The 15,029-nt window shown below is 56.2% G+C and overlaps 2 protein-coding genes across 7 annotated transcripts; one reads left to right on the forward strand and one right to left on the reverse strand.

The window, feature by feature from the left end:
- The first annotated feature begins 989 nt into the window (after positions 1 to 989).
- ECI1 (enoyl-CoA delta isomerase 1) lies at positions 990 to 10,686 on the forward strand. Its single transcript, XM_067706968.1, has 7 exons — positions 990 to 1,143; positions 1,238 to 1,351; positions 4,045 to 4,172; positions 7,701 to 7,847; positions 8,636 to 8,757; positions 8,879 to 9,057; positions 10,426 to 10,686. The coding sequence occupies exons 1-7, from the start codon at positions 1,092 to 1,094 to the stop codon at positions 10,590 to 10,592; spliced, it is 909 nt and encodes a 302-aa protein (XP_067563069.1). The 5' UTR covers positions 990 to 1,091; the 3' UTR covers positions 10,593 to 10,686.
- On the reverse strand, positions 10,271 to 14,918 carry DNASE1L2 (deoxyribonuclease 1 like 2). 6 transcript variants are annotated; one of them, XM_067706966.1, is made up of 8 exons: positions 14,208 to 14,918; positions 13,756 to 13,916; positions 13,573 to 13,661; positions 13,411 to 13,494; positions 13,229 to 13,329; positions 13,040 to 13,152; positions 12,645 to 12,896; positions 10,271 to 12,277 (listed from the first exon to the last, which is right to left on the reverse strand). In XM_067706966.1, exons 2-8 carry the CDS (start codon positions 13,897 to 13,899, stop codon positions 12,224 to 12,226), a joined length of 837 nt encoding a protein of 278 aa, XP_067563067.1. In that variant the 5' UTR covers positions 13,900 to 13,916; positions 14,208 to 14,918; the 3' UTR covers positions 10,271 to 12,223. The 6 variants fall into 6 exon arrangements, with proteins under 6 accessions (XP_067563067.1, XP_067563066.1, XP_067563065.1 ...); XM_067706965.1 differs by having other exon boundaries at positions 13,411 to 13,661; XM_067706964.1 differs by having other exon boundaries at positions 12,985 to 13,152; positions 13,411 to 13,661.
- Between the last annotated feature and the right edge of the window lie 111 nt (positions 14,919 to 15,029).

Raw genomic sequence — 15,029 nt, forward strand, 5'->3', positions numbered from 1 at the left:
TGAGTGTTGGGCTGCTCCTTGGCTAGACACATTTTAGAAAGAGGTGTTTTTTGTTTTTCTTTATTGGCCACACCATGCAGCATGCAGGATCTTAGTTCCCTAATCAGGGATCAAACCTCCGCCCCCTGCACTGGGAGTGCTGAGTCTTTAACCACTGGACCACCAGGGAAGTCCCAGAAAGAGGTGTTTTATCACCTTTATATTACAGGAGCTTTGAATTCTGCCTGACCAGAAATGTGGATTTCATTTGCTGCTGCTATTTTAGGTGGCCATGGAAAAGCTATTTTCCACCTCAAAAACTGGTTTGTTTCACAAGGAACAATTGAAAACACTTAAGATGTTACAAAAACAAGTCTCAGTTGCCCCCCCCCCGTACTTGACCCTTGGCCCTTACTGTGTCCAGTGTTCAAACTGAATGGTCAGAACAGTGTTCAGGCAGGATCAAGTAAATACAAACACGAGATGTCTCCTTCCCCTTCCTTGTGGGGAGCACTGCAGTCCCACAGTGGTGTGAGAGCACCTCACCCCTTGGGGAAGGTGAAGGGTCAGTTCTTAGTCACCAGGCTATGCTGCCCCACGCCTGTGGCTAAACCACCAGCTGAGATTCCTGGTCCCCCCCACAGGCAGGAGGCGGAGTTCACACTGGCCCCCATCAGCATCCCCTCTAGCATCCTTTCCAGTGCCCACAGCTCTGCTGACGGCTCTGCGGGGCCGCAAGCTGCCGGGGTCCCCACAGTCCCTGACTACCACTCGGTTCACAACCCTCTCCGGGACTCGCACACTCCGTGACTTACGTGTGGTCCCGGGCCTGGGCGGCTCGATCTTTGCGTGGTGGCGCAGCTGCGAGTCGTGGGGAGGTCGTGGGGAGTGCGGCGTCTGGGCTGTCCGGTTTTCCCTATCGGCGACCCTTCACCCCGCAGCCCCAGCGTCCTGCTCAGCTAAGCCCGAGGCTCCGCCCGCTCGGGCCTCCGACCGCGGCCTTGGCCGGGTGCAGTAGCCCCCGCCTCCCGGAGGAGAGGCCTAGGCCCTGGGGGCGGGGCGGGCGGCAAGGCCACACCCCGGCGCCGCGACCCCGACCCAGTGCGGTCAAGATGGCGCTGGCGGCTGGAGCGCGCGTCTTTTCGCGTGCCCTGCTCTGCCCTTGTGCGTGACTGGGGGCGGCGGCCGGGTCGGGCAAGGGCCTGGGGAGGGGGGCAGGGGCGCGGCAGGCTAACGGGCCTCGCGCTGCCCTCCGCAGGGGCCTTGCTCCGGGGCGCGACCATCAGGCGGACGGAGCCGACGGCCGGCAGCGGGGACAGCGCGCGGCGTTTCGGGACCCAGCGGGTGCTGGTGGAGCCGGACGCAGCCGCAGGTAAGCGCCCGGAGCGCGGTCGCCCGAGCGCCCGGCCGCCCGGCTGTGGGGAAAGAGGGGGGCGCTGGCAGCAGAGCGGGCTTCACTGGGCAGTGCGTTTGATCTCCCCCAGCTCCAGGCCCAGACCTGGAATCCAGACTCGGGAGAACGCTCGAATTTCTAAAGGCCACGGGATAAAGCCCAATTTTAAAGGCAGTTTCTGTTGAGTTCAAAGCTTAAGGGTCATCAGTCTAGGTGTTTTCGCCCCCCAGTTCATTATGAAGATAAAAATATTTCAGTTTTTAAAGTTTGGGGCATGTGCTCCTTAGCTGTTAAATTGGGAACTAAAATAATTGGAAGTATTTCAGAATAAAATATTTTAATTTTTCTTAATACTCCCAAGTGGCACAGAACCCAGCAGATATTTTTTTAATTAAAGCCAGGAGCCACAAGTGAAGTCACTCCTACCCACTCCCATCAGAACACCTCCTAAAAGTCTCCAAGGGGGATTTTAAAAAGATAGAAAAAGCACTTTTGAAAGAGAAACCAGTGCTTTCTCTACCAGAGGGCACTTCAGAGCTGGGTCCTGAGCAGGCTTGACATCGGAGACGTGCAGTGTCAGATTTTAGGACAAGCTGTCTCATGACCTCCCAGCTCCTGGCCTCAGCCTTTCAAGATGCCTCCCATCCCCAGTCCACTCTGGCTTGGCAGGGAGCCAAGCTCCTCCCCAAAAGGGGCTACAGTTTCAGCCCCCCAGAGTCCCCCAGACACGCACAGGTTGTGCATCGCTGCCTGTGCCTGGACTGCTGTCAGGGCACCCACCGTGTTCCTTGGTTCAGTTCTCTAGTTTAGCTCCTCTCTGGGTTGGGGGCTGCCCGAGCCAGGTGATGAGGGGCCCAACTACGAGTCCAACAAAAACCTGAGTTTCTGAAAGGATTGTTTCTGTGACAGATTTGAATATATATCAGAACTTGAATAAAACACATTTTTAAAGTATTGAAGTAGGTGGTGGTGGTTGCACAAGATTGTGAATATACTTAATACCACTTAGTTGTACACTTAAAAATGGTTTGAATGGTAGACTTTCTTTTATGTAAACAAGTAAGAAAAAAATTATCAGTGAGACAATTTTTTACCAAAGTGCTTTCCCACCCCACCATGGAAGAACTCGCTAGCTTCACTGGCTTATCGTGGTAGAAGGTTGAGTTTGAGGTCAGAAAGCCAGGCTTGGTTCTGTCCTCACTGCCAGACCTGGGTAACCTTCAGGCATCTTGAGGCTTGGAGGAATTAATGGAATAAAAGTACTTTTTTAAATGTTTTCATTTGAGACTTCCCTGGTGACTCAGTGGTTAAGCATTTGCCTGCCAATGCTGGGGACACGGGTTCAATCCCTGGTCTGGGAAGATCCCACATGCTGTGGAGCAACTAAACCTGTGTGCCACAACTACTCTGAGCCTGTGCTCTAGAGCCCACGTGCCACAACTACTGAAGCCCATGTGTCTAGAGCCCATGCTCCGCAACAAGAGAAGCTACCGCAATGAGAAGCCGAGACACCGCAACAAAGAGTAGCCCCTGCTCGCCACAACTAGAGAAGAGCTTGCGCACAGCAACAAAGACCCAATGCTGCCAAAAATAAAATAAATAAATAAATTTTAAAAAAAGAAAAAAGATACTTACCTCCGAACCAAGTTTGGGGAGCTCACTTCTGAAAGTTTTGATTGCTTCTTATTTTTACATGTACATACCTGTAGCCAGTTAATAATTACCTCTTCCTCATAAATCATAGGTCTCAAAAGAGTCTCCTTGCCTTCAGGACTTAATTCTCATTCCTAGAGAATGGTTTGTGTTGACTATCCAGAGATTTCCAAGGCCTTGACCAGGGAGATGTACCCTAAGTGAACGGTGGCATTTCTAAAGCCCTTGGGGTCTGCCCTTGGGCCAGGCAGTGAGAACAGATGGCCCCAGCCGGCCCAGGCCAGCAGCTGCACTGTCCACAAGGGCAGGCCCTACCACTCCTGCTTTCCCTGCTGCTGGCAGTATAAATGAATAGATGGAGTGTTTAAGAACATCTGACCCCTGATATTCTTACTCTCAATCCTTAAACAAGCATGAACCAGAGGCCCCCACTGGCGTTCCTCCTTGCACATCTGGTTTAGTGTTTGCTCACTTACTCAAGAAACTAAGGCCATTTCTTACTCCCCTGAGGATATAGGACTTACATCTGGGAGAAAAAGATCAACAAAAATTTGTACATGAATGTTCACAGCAGTATTACAATGGCCAAAAGGTGGAACTAACCCAAGTGTCCATCAGCAGGTGACTGGATAAGCAAAACATGCTGTACACAGTTAATGGAACGTTATTTGATCTTAAGAAGGAATGAAGCACTGACACATGCTACTACATAAATGAACCTTGAAAACAGTGAAGACAGACACAAAAGGTCACATATGATTCCACTTATATGAAATGTCCACAACTGGCAAATCCATAGGAACAGGAAAGAGATTACTGATTGCCAGGGGCTGGAACAGGAAGAATGGTAACTGCTGATGGGTACAGGGTTCCCTTTCTTATAAGGTATATGAATCTCACCTCAATTTAAAAAACCCAAAATCTGTGTAGCTTCCCATGGCCTGGTTGAGGGTGCAGGGTAGTTGGGGGTACCTTTCCCATGTTGGGTGTGAGTTTTGTCCTTTTCATTTTCAAACTAGGGGTCGCCGTGATGAAGTTCAAGAACCCCCCAGTGAACAGCCTCAGCCTAGAGCTGCTGACAGAGTTCATTATCAGCCTGGAGAAGCTGGAGAATGACAAGACCTTCCGAGGCGTCATCCTGACTTCGGTGGGTGCTCCTTAGCTCCCCCAAGGCCCCAAGTTCTCAGGTCGAAGTCCAGACTCAGGAGCCCTCCTACACACTTCACATGGTGGAGAAAACCCAGGCGGCCCAGGTGTGGGTGCCACCACAAAGGGCTTCCAGGGGTTGTAGTCCTGGGTGTGGGGGCTCGAGGGGGCCGTGCCATGGGCAGCTGGTTCTCCCGCAGGAGGCTGATCCTTAGTTCCCAGGTCATGCGGTTGTGGAGCCAGACCTGGGGCAAGCCTCGGCCCTCCACACCCAGGGCCAGGATGTAGGTGAGGGCAGGTGACATTTCTGCAGGATACCCTTGAGGCCATTCGACCTCACGAAGGGTGGACCCTGTGCAAACTTGGCAACAGCTTCCTGGGGACCTACCCAGGCCAGCCCCAGTGACGGTGCTCATCCCAAAAGCTGTGCCCTCCATTCCCATCTGGGCAGGTCCTAGAGTTGAGGTCTCAGAGGGCAGGCTTTTCCCTTCTGAATTCTCGGGGGGAATGGGAACGGCAGCATTTCCCCTACAAGCCAGCAAATGCTGGTAACAACAGGACTTTGTTGGGTCAGGAAGAGCACTGGGGTCACCTTTCAAGTTAGAAGGAGCCACAGACAGCATAAGCGTCCCCCAAAGCTAAGTGCCACGATACTAGAGACCAATGGGAACACCTTGGCCCTGCCGTCATTAAAGGTGCAGGAAGCAGACGGTCACAGCCTGCTTCCTGCACCTTTTAGGCCAAGGTTTGGAAGGTCCACTGTGGGCTCGCACCTGCTTCCTTAAACCCTCAGGTTGTCCTGGGGTGGCCTGGAGTTGCAGCTCTGGAGAGCCTGGCTGCCTCTGACGAGGGGACCCATCACTGTGCTGGAGGCACGGACCAGCAGGGAACCCTCAGGGGCTGGCCTGATGCACGCACCCAGTGCGTCCCGTGAAGCTGGGGTTTGCAGAGCCAAGCCTTGCCCCATCCCATGGGAGTGAGATGACCTTATTGCTCCAAGGGTAGGACTTATACTGGGTGTAGATCATTTGAGGGAACTTTCTAACCTGCCTAGAGATGCTGAAATTGCCTAGGAACTTTTCACCCTGGATAATTCCTGAAAATACTCCATTTAAGGTGTCATTTCATAGCCTGACGTTTTCTTTATTATGCTCTGAAAATGAGAGAATTGCGTGTCACCAGAGATAGGACCTTTAGAACGAAAGAGGGGAAGACCTGTCGCTTGTCCAGGCCCCCAGCCCCTGTGCTCTGGGGACAGGGAGCCAGCATTTGTCCCTCCGGAGCCTGCGTTCTCCTTATGACAGTGTCCTCCCCTCCAGCAATGTGTCTGCGCCTCGTGTTCTGTATCAAGTTCCTCCTGTGTACGTAGCACAAGGCCTGGCCCAAAGTGGGTCCTCAGCAAATGTTTTGGAAGGACTTGTGTTAGTTGGGGCCACCTTAACGAAGGACCACCAACGGGTAACAATGGGGCAGAACAACAGAAATGTATTCCCTCACGGTCTGGAGGCCACAGGTTCAAAATCAAGGTGTCAACAGGGCCAATCACATCTAGAGGCCATGGGGGAGAATCCTTTGCTCTGCCAGCTTCGGGGGGCCCCTGGGTTCCTGTACTTATCTCCACGTGGCTGTCTGCCCTATCTCTGTGTCCGAATCCTCCTCAGAAGGACACCAGTCAAAGGATTTATGACCCCCATACTCCGGTACGGCCTCATCTTAACTTGATCTCATCTGCAAAGATGCTATTTCTGAATAAGGTCACATTCTCAGGTACTGGGGTGAGGACTTGACCTTGTCTTCTTCGGTGACACAGTTCAGCCCACTACAGATACGTTGCTGAATCACAGAAATCACGGAAATAGGCCAACCCACATCCATTTTCATCTGTCTGGCAGAGGCCATCCCCAGCTGGGATTAATGTGTTCGCTTCTCTCGCATCCAGAATAGAGTTCTTTGCCTTTGCTTCCCTCCAGCGCCAGGACTGTGGGCAAGTGCTGTCAGCCCCTCCAGATTCTGTGCTGAGAAAATGAATTGGGGAGGCAGTGAGGAGGGGGGAGCCAGGAGCTCATGGTGGGAAGAGATTAAGGAGGAAGGCTGAAAAGCTGAACGTCAGTCCTGCCACATCTTCAGAGCAGGAGCAGCTCCATCCCCCTGCCGTCCCACCCCCAACAGGCGCTGGCTCACCGGTCCCTGCTCGGCCTGTGAGACAGCAGGACGTGGTGTACCGACCGCCAGTCTTTCCATCCCTGTGGGGCCTTTTTAGTGACAGGAGTGGAACACGTTCCACGTAAACAAAAGGCCAGCCTGCTGGTATCAGTGCACACACAGGCACGTGTGTATATGAGAAACACGGGGCTGCATCTATGCCCTGCACTGCAACTTGCTTTTGTCGCTTAATATAAGGATGTAGAGGACTTCGAGTGTGGCTGCCCCTCCTCACAGACACTGCAGGCAGGGGAGGGGGTTCGGTCATTGCTGCAGCAGCACATGGTGACCGCGGCCAGTGCTGGTTAGTGATCAGCAACCCCAGGTGCGGTGTTCTCGGGTGAGGGCTGGGGAGCTGCCCCTCCCCTGGCCTGCATTCTTGACAGAGCACCCAGAACCTGGTGCCCATGCCCAGAAGCACCTTCTGCCTTGGTCTGCGCTCCCCACCCCCACTTCAGCGGCTGTGTTGGGGCCTGGGGCGTCCACACAGGACACACGTGCCTTACAGATCCTTCCCCAGGCTTATGTCTCACGTGTGACAGCCCAGGGCAGAGGTCTGTCTTCTTTTTTTAAAAAAAAAAGCTAACTGCATGATGACCAGACTGCAGCCATGACATAAGTTGGTCCATCTTTTTTTTTTTTTTTAAACAGAAACCATTTTATTTTATTTATTTACTTTTGGCTGTGTTGAGTCTTAGTTGCAGCACGCGGGATCTTTCATTGCGGTTCACGGGCTTAGTTGCCTGCGGCCTGTGGGATCTTAGTTCCCCGAAAGGGATCGAACCCACATCCCCTGCACTGGAAGGCAGATTCTTAACCACTGGACCACCAGGGGAGTCCCGAGGTCTGTCTTCTTGACTGCTCACCACTCCCTCCTTCCCTGGCCGGGTCCTGACAGCTCCTTCTGGCCTGCACCGGAGTCTGCAGTTTGCTTTTGGTGTACATCAGAACATGTGTCCCCTCCGACTGTCAGGAGTCCTCCCCCGCCCCTGAGTTTCTCTGCCCAGGATGAGTACAGAGGTATGCACAGAGTCCGGTGTGTTTATGTCCCTGGGGGAGCACCTGGCCCTCCTGCCTTTTCTTCCAGTTTGAAGCTGGAAAGGGAAGAATATCCCAGGATGCAGAAGGAACAGAGTCCAAGGGAGGTCCAGGCTGCCTCCCTGGAGCCCCCAGCTCTGGGCTCCTGGAGGCAGCATCCTGCTGCCCAAGCATGACCTCAGTTCCCCTGTCTCTTGAGCACCTGTGGGCTCCCTGGGCCCTGGGGCTGTGTTGGCACTGTGGGGCAGACTCTGACGGGGCCCCTGCCCACCCCCCCCCACCTCCCCAGGACTGCCCCAGGGTCTTCTCCGCAGGCCTGGACCTGACAGAGATGTGCGGGAAGAACCCGGCCCACTACGCCGAGTACTGGAAGGCGGTGCAGGAGCTGTGGCTGCGGCTGTACCTATCCAACCTGGTGCTGATCGCCGCCATCAACGTGAGTGTCCCCGCTCCCGAGGGGCCTCCATGGCTCACTGCGGGCCAGCCCTTAGGGTGGGTGTGGATGTGGCCCTGCCCTCAAAAAGCCCTCAGAGAGGCAGGGGGCAGTCGGGAGACCCTCAGAGGTGCACAGGTCAGCTTGCCATTACAGACCAGGTGAAGGGGTGGGGCTGGGGGGGACTTGCTCACTGAGGTGGGGGTGAGTGTGGGGGCAGGAACCAGGGCCCATGGTCAACGTGGTCCAGCAGGAGGGTTATGAGGGTGGGGGCAAGTGGGATCAGATCTACATTTTGCGAATATCACTTTGGCCTAACCTAGGGAAGGCAGGGGTGGGGCTAAGGCCAGAGAGGTGCCAGGAGGGCCTGAGCTGGGTGGAGAGGAGGGATGGCCAGAGTCAGGAAGACTCCATGGGGTGTGGTGGCCGCTGACAGCCTCTGTTTGGGGCAGTGGATGTATGAGATGAGGGCAGGGTGAGGTCGGGCCTCGGAGGACCTCCTGCTGGAGGAGAGGAGAGGCCGCTTGCTGCCCTGACATGTGCGTGAGAAAAGAGGGGGTGTTCTGGGCCTGAGCGCTGGCCACCTTGCCAGTGCCCGCGGCCTCAGGCTGATGGGCAAGCCGGAGCCCCTTGTGCGCACACCCCCAGTGTTGGTACAGCATCCTGGGGGCTGGAAGCACCCAAGAGCTCACGGCCACCTGAGGCCCTTCCTTGGGACCCTGGGTCTCTGGAAGATGACTGGAACCAGCCACAGCAGCACCCAGAGCCCGTTGGTCCTGCTTCCCCTGTAGGGAGCCTGCCCGGCTGGAGGCTGCCTTATCTCCCTCACCTGCGACTACCGGATCCTGGCTGACAACCCCAAGTACCTCATTGGGCTGAACGAGACCCTGCTGGGCATCGTCGCCCCCTTCTGGTAAGACCGGGGGCTGCACCCACACTCCACCAGACCCGGGGCTGAGCCCACCACCGCCCCCCCCCCCGACCCCCATTCCCCGGGAGCCCTGAGCCCACCGTGAGTGGGTGTCTGCTTCCAGGTTCAAAGACACCCTTGTGAACACCATTGGGCATCGTGCCTCAGAGCAGGCCCTGCAGCTGGGGTTGCTCTTTCTGCCAGCAGAGGCCCTCCAGGTGGGCCTGGTGGACCAGGTGGTGCCTGAGGACCAGGTGCTGAGCACAGCGCTCTCGGTGATGGCCCGGTGGATGGCCATTCCAGGTGAGGGGTGTGGCGGGGGGGGGGGGGGGCAACAGCTGTGGGTACCGGTGGGCAAGTAGAGAGCCCCGTCCCCTCCCCAGCCTGGAGCTTCTGGTGAGACAGGAGGTTCTCAAGCAATTCACAAATGAGCCATTCACAATAGCAGACTGACCTAGTGTCCTGAGGCTGATGTAACAAATTACCACAAGAGGGGGAGTTGCGGGGCAGGGGGGTGCTTAAAACAAGGGAAATGCATTCTCTCTCAGTCTGGAAGCCAGAAGTCTAAAATCGGTGTGGGCAGGCCCTCGCTCCTGCCAGAGGCTCTGGGGGAGGCTCCTTCCTGCCTCTTTCAGTTTTGGGGGCTCCAGGTGTCCTTGGCTGTGGCTGCGTCACTCCCATCCCTGCTGTGTCTTCACATGACCTTCTCCCACAGTGTGTCTCTATATCTCAGAGCTCCCTCTCCTTTTACGGACACCTGTCCCTGGATTTAGGGCCCACCCTGAATCCAAGATGATCTCAGTTACACCTGCAAAGACCTTTTTCCAAGTAAGGTCTCTTGCAGATACTTTTTTGGGGTCCACTGTTCAACCCACTACACAGACAACTGGAAACAGCTTGTGTGTCTGTGTATAGAAATAGGGCTGCTTGGGACTTCTCTGGTGGTCCAGTGGTTAAGACTGCCTGCTTCCACTGCAGGGGGTGCAGGTTCGATCCCTGGTCAGGGAACTAAGATCCCACATGCAATGTGGCCAAAAAAGAAATAGGGCTGCTTATATCAACTATGGTAGAAACCAGGGATCAGCAGGCTGTCTGTAAAGAGCCAGGGAGATTTTCGGCTTTGTTGGTCACATGGTCTCTGCCATAACGCCAGAGCAGGAGGGCGGACTTAGAGCACGTGAACTAACAAGCGTGTCTGTGTTCCAATAAAACCAGGCCGCCGAATTCTGAATTTCATGTAATTTTCACGTATCACAAAATATTACCCTTTTAAAATTTTTTCCATCTATATAAAAATGTAAATACCATTCTTGGCTCTTGAGCTCTGGGGGGCCAGGTTTGCCGATGCCTGACACAGACAAATGCCTGAATACCGTGCAGCCATTAATTATGTTGTAAAAGAGTATGTAGTGACATGGAAAATATTGCCGACAATATAGTTGAGGGAAAATAACAGGTTAAAAAGGCAACCTTCACAATATCATCCTGTATGATTTTAAAGGAAATCGATGGACAGTAGGGAACAGGTGGCTTTCATTTTCTTCTCTTTGCTCATTTGAATTTTCTAAGTTTTCTACCGGAGTTTCAGTTGGAACTCCCTTGGAAAGCTTGGGAATACCACTGTCCCAGAGAAGAGCATGGGTTTTCACAGGTGGGACCCATCTTCTTTAGATCACGCTCGACAGCTGACCAAGAACATGATGCGAAAGACCACGGTAGATCGCCTGGTGAAGCAGCGCGACGCGGACATCCAGAACTTTGTCAGTTTCATCTCCAGAGACTCCATCCAGAAGTCCCTGCAGATGTACTTAGAAAACCTCAAACAAAAGAAAGGCTAAGGGCTGGGCTGCCATGCAGGGTTTTTAGCCGTTTGCACCCTTCTGGGGGCCCTATGGTTCCAAGGGATTTAAAGAAGGTGTTTTCCAATTTAAACGTACTTTTAGCTCTTTGTTTTGCTCATCTCCCTAAAAGGCCTGTTCCTTGTAGCCATAGTCCTAAGGCCTGTTACCACTCACGAGTACCCTTTGTGCCTGGCGGGTGGGCAGATGGGCACAGCTGGCAAGCAGTGTCTTGATTTGGGAATCATAAAGTGGTAGATGGCACCCTTCTGGACCTCAGCGATGTCACTGTTGAGTGTCTCCTCTCCCAGAGCAGAATAAAGCCCTTGAGTTTCCCATACCTGGCTGGTGGGATGCCTGACTGCTGGAGGCATAAGGCCAGGTAGTTGTGGGCCCTGGCAAGCCACACAAGAAAAGGAAAAGGGAAAAGCCCTTGGGCTGCCATGGTTTTTTGTTTGGATGGAAAGCCTGTATAAATTTCAGAGAAATTGGGTGACTTGGAGAGGGAGGAGGGAGGCATTTTACATCACAGGTGTCCTAAATCTGACTTTAGAAAGATCTAACAAGAAAAGCTTGTTCAGATTCTTGAAACAAAGGTTTTTCTCTCCCATACAATTCAGGCCAGTTAAATCCTGCCGAAGGTGAGACGCTTCGAAAACCAGAAACCTCATCAGGCCCCTGTCATTTACACTGTGTACCCCAGTTCTACTTGTTCCCAATCCTCAGGTGATGGGTTTACTCAGGGTGCAGGCCACTGTCCTCCCTGCTGAGTCCTTGCCCAGCCCAGGGCTCCTGAGGAAGAAGCTACCAGGAAGGCACCTTTGAAGGGGCTGTAACCACTGTGAGCTGTTCAGGTTCTGTGGACAGGACCTTAACCCAACCTGCCTGCTCACCACTGAGGAGGCTCTCCACATGTCCCAGCGCCGCCAGCCGGCTGGTTGCAGGGGGCCAGCCTTCTTGACCTCACCCCCGCCAACTGCAGTGCTGGGTAGGAAAGGACCCTCATACACAAGTGCCTGTGAGTGGCCTGCAGGCCTGGGAACCGGGGCCATAGGAGGAACACTGAAGACTGGGAGGTTGGCCTCGCACATCCACCCTACACCCTGTGTGAGCACTTACCCCAGCTGCACTCAGTACAGGTGCTTGAAAGCATTTAGTTTGCACAAAGAGCGAGCAGGGAGCTTCAGCCAGTGAGCACAGGAGCTGCCTTCTGGAGGCAGCCTGGTCTGGAGGTGGTCAGTTCCCAGCAGGATGTGGAATGGGCAGGCCAGGCTGTCCCTGTCCCCTAAATGGGTTGGGACCGGGGACCTGCTTGGCTGCAAGACGAAGGTTTGTGCCCCAGAAGAGCTGAGTCCTAAGAAAGGACATGAAGGCTTCGGAGCCAACACGTGTGTGTGGTCCTGGCTGAGGGTTCACTGTTTATTGAGCTCAGCTGTATGCCCAGTGCTCTACGAGGTGCTTCTCACAACTTTATGAGGTAGTGGTGGCGGCCCATTTCACGATGGGGAAACAGGCTCGGAGTAGTCCCATCACTTGTCCAGGCCCAGCTGACCCTACCCTGCAGCCCTGTGGGGCTTCCTCCTTGTGGCCAGAGTCTGCAGGCAGCCTGCCCTGGCCAGGGTTCAGGGCTGTCAGTAGGACTTGAGGGTCACCTCCACAGGAAAATGGTCACTGATGGCCAGGGCCTGAAGGGAGAAGGGGCCAACTCTGAGGCCCTGCTGAGCAGCCAGTCCTCCCTCAGGCTCCACCCCCAGAAAACTGCCCCATCTCCCCCCAGGAAGGGGCCCACTGGGTGTCCACAAACCACTGCATCTGGGGGTGGGGGAACAGAACAGCGAGGCCTGGGCTATCCATCCCAGCTGTGCGGGTTCGGTGGGAGCATGGCCTCGGGACCCCACTCTGGGGAGGTAAAGAGCTTCCTGTACTGCCATCCCAGATTTGTTCCATTCAGCCAGAACTGAACCTCTAAGGGCCTTTTCTAGAAACAGTGCAGGGAGGGGAGCGCCAGGTGTACTGAGGTTGGGCCTTGCTCCTACTGGGCCCAGCACTCGCCTGAGCCTGGTACAGGCCAAATTCCTCCTGGAAGTCGTATACGGCGGCCGACTGGGGCTTCAGACTGCTGCGCAGGCGGGCACCACAGACCACGATGCGGTCGTAAGCACAGTCTGACTTGCCCACCGTGGTGTCGGCGCTGTCCGGGATGAGCCACTTGAAGACCTCGCTGCTGCGCAGGCGGATGGCCGGCCAGTCCTGAGCCTGCACGTAGCTGCAGTCGGCGTTGAAGTCGCCCAGAAACAGCATGTCCTGTGGGGCACCGCGGAACTGGGTCTGAGGCTGCGGGAGGGGCCGCGCGCGCAGAGCCTCACGCCTGTGGCCGACCCCCAGGGCGCACCTCCGGGACCCTGGGCCGTGGGGCAGGGCGGAGCCGCACGGACATAGGGGCTTACGTAGGTGCCCCACTTGTCTATCACGTCCAGGTACACATCGTAGAGCGCGTCGATCTCGGCTACAGCTTGGTGCGGTGCCGCGTGCAGCGGAATCAACACTAACTCCTCGGCAGCTGCAGGAGGTAGATGTCAGGGGCTGGGGCGGGGCCTGCGGGACGGGCGGGGCCTGCGGGACGGGCGGGGCCTCACCTGACCCGGGTGCCGAGAACTTGACCACGAAAGGTTCACGACTGAAGGCGTCCTCCGGGTCCAGGTACTGGTACGTGTCCACGACCGACACCGTGTCCTTCCTGGGTGTAGAGGGCGGGTGGGCGCCCCAAGTGGGCCCCCTCCTGCCCTGCGCACCCCTCCCCCGCATCCCCGCCCCTCACCTGTAGACGAACAGGTACGTTTCCTTATACTGGTCCCGACCCAGGGGCTTACTGCTCACGAAGCTGTACTCGTGCCTGGACACGCTGCGGAGACACCGGCCAAGCCCGGGGTCAAGGCATCGCTCGGAGACCTGGGCCCACGTTGGGCCCTGCCCGCCATACCTGTTGATCAGCTCCATGAGCGCGGATACGGCGCTCAGGTCGGAGTCCCGCACCTCCTGCACCAGCGTGATGTCATAGCCAGCCAGGATCTGGGGGAGGGGCCGGCAGGTGCGGGGTCACGTGTGCGCGGCAAATTAGCCCGCGGAGCCCAGCTACAACCCCGCCCAGGGTCCCCAGCCTCACTTGCGCGATGATGCCGCTGCAGGCCGGGTCTGACACTTTGCTGTCGCCGAAGCTCCGGATGTTGAAAGCTCCGATGCGCAGCGCCGCATCTCCTGCAGCCCCTAGCGCCCAGAGCGCAGCCAATAAGGCCAGGGGCCTGCCCATGGCGCAAAGCTGGCGGGCTTAGAGGGACAGACACAGCCCGCGTGAGCGCGGACGTGGAATCGGACACACCAGGCCACCCTTCTCAGTCCCGGCTGCTGGGACGCGGGGGCTGGGCAGGTTCTGCCACCCTTTGGTGGCTGGCAGGAAGGCATATCCTCCCCCTGCCACTCTCCAGGTCTCCCCAAAGTGGTGGGCTGGGCTTACGGCCGTGGCCGTTCTCCTCCGTGGGGAAACGGAGGCCCAAATATTGAGACTCCATTCACATCCAGCCCCCGGCTCAGTACCCCGCCCCCCCCCCCCAGACTCACCTGAGGGATGTGGATTGGCTGTGTCAGAGGCTTAGGATCTGGGTCCCAGTAGAAGTCAGAGGTCCCAGCTGGGGGTGTGTCTGCAGCACAGGACAGACTGCAAGGGCTTGGTCTAGCAGCAGCTCTGGCGCCCCAGCTCCGTGAGTATTTGAAACCCTGCTCCAGGGAGGGGCCGGGACTGCACTGGGTCCCGCCCCCTCCACGAATTGGACACTGTAACTCCTAGCTCCCATTCCCACAGAGACCACCCCCACCCCCGCAGGGCAAGTCGGCAGGGGATCCACCTTGAGACTGCTGTGGTGCCCCCAAGCCTGTTAGAACAGGGACTCAGAAGGCCCTGCCAGCCCAAGAGCTACATCAGGACTGGGAAAGAGGACCAGACATGCCCACGGTCCAGGTCTTGCTCCTGTCCCTGCCCCCGAGAAACTCGGTCACCCAGAATCTCCCTCAAGCTGCATCTCTTCAGGGAAACTAAGTCAACACAATCAGGAAAGACCGGCCCCATTTGTGGCCCAGCATCTCCTGCTGCTTCTCCACGTGCTGTCACCTCAAGGTAAAAAGCCGAGACTCCTGGGTCTCCCAGTCTCATTCCCCGGCCCCAGGGAGGCCCCAGGGTTGGAGGCTAGGAAGCAGCATCCCCTCCCACCCACCTCTATGGGCCTCAGGAAGCTGGGGTCACAGCTCCAGCTGGGCAAGGCAGCAGCAGGAGGCTGCCTGTCCACATACCAATGACACCCACACACTGCCAAGGTGCCGCCAGCCCTGTTGGGATCCCTGGGCGGGCAGGGGCTGCCACAGAGGAACCTGCCAGGGCAGTGGCAC

The sequence above is a fragment of the Pseudorca crassidens genome, chromosome 15 (genome assembly GCF_039906515.1).
Source record: "Pseudorca crassidens isolate mPseCra1 chromosome 15, mPseCra1.hap1, whole genome shotgun sequence".
Lineage (NCBI taxonomy): Eukaryota > Metazoa > Chordata > Mammalia > Artiodactyla > Delphinidae > Pseudorca > Pseudorca crassidens.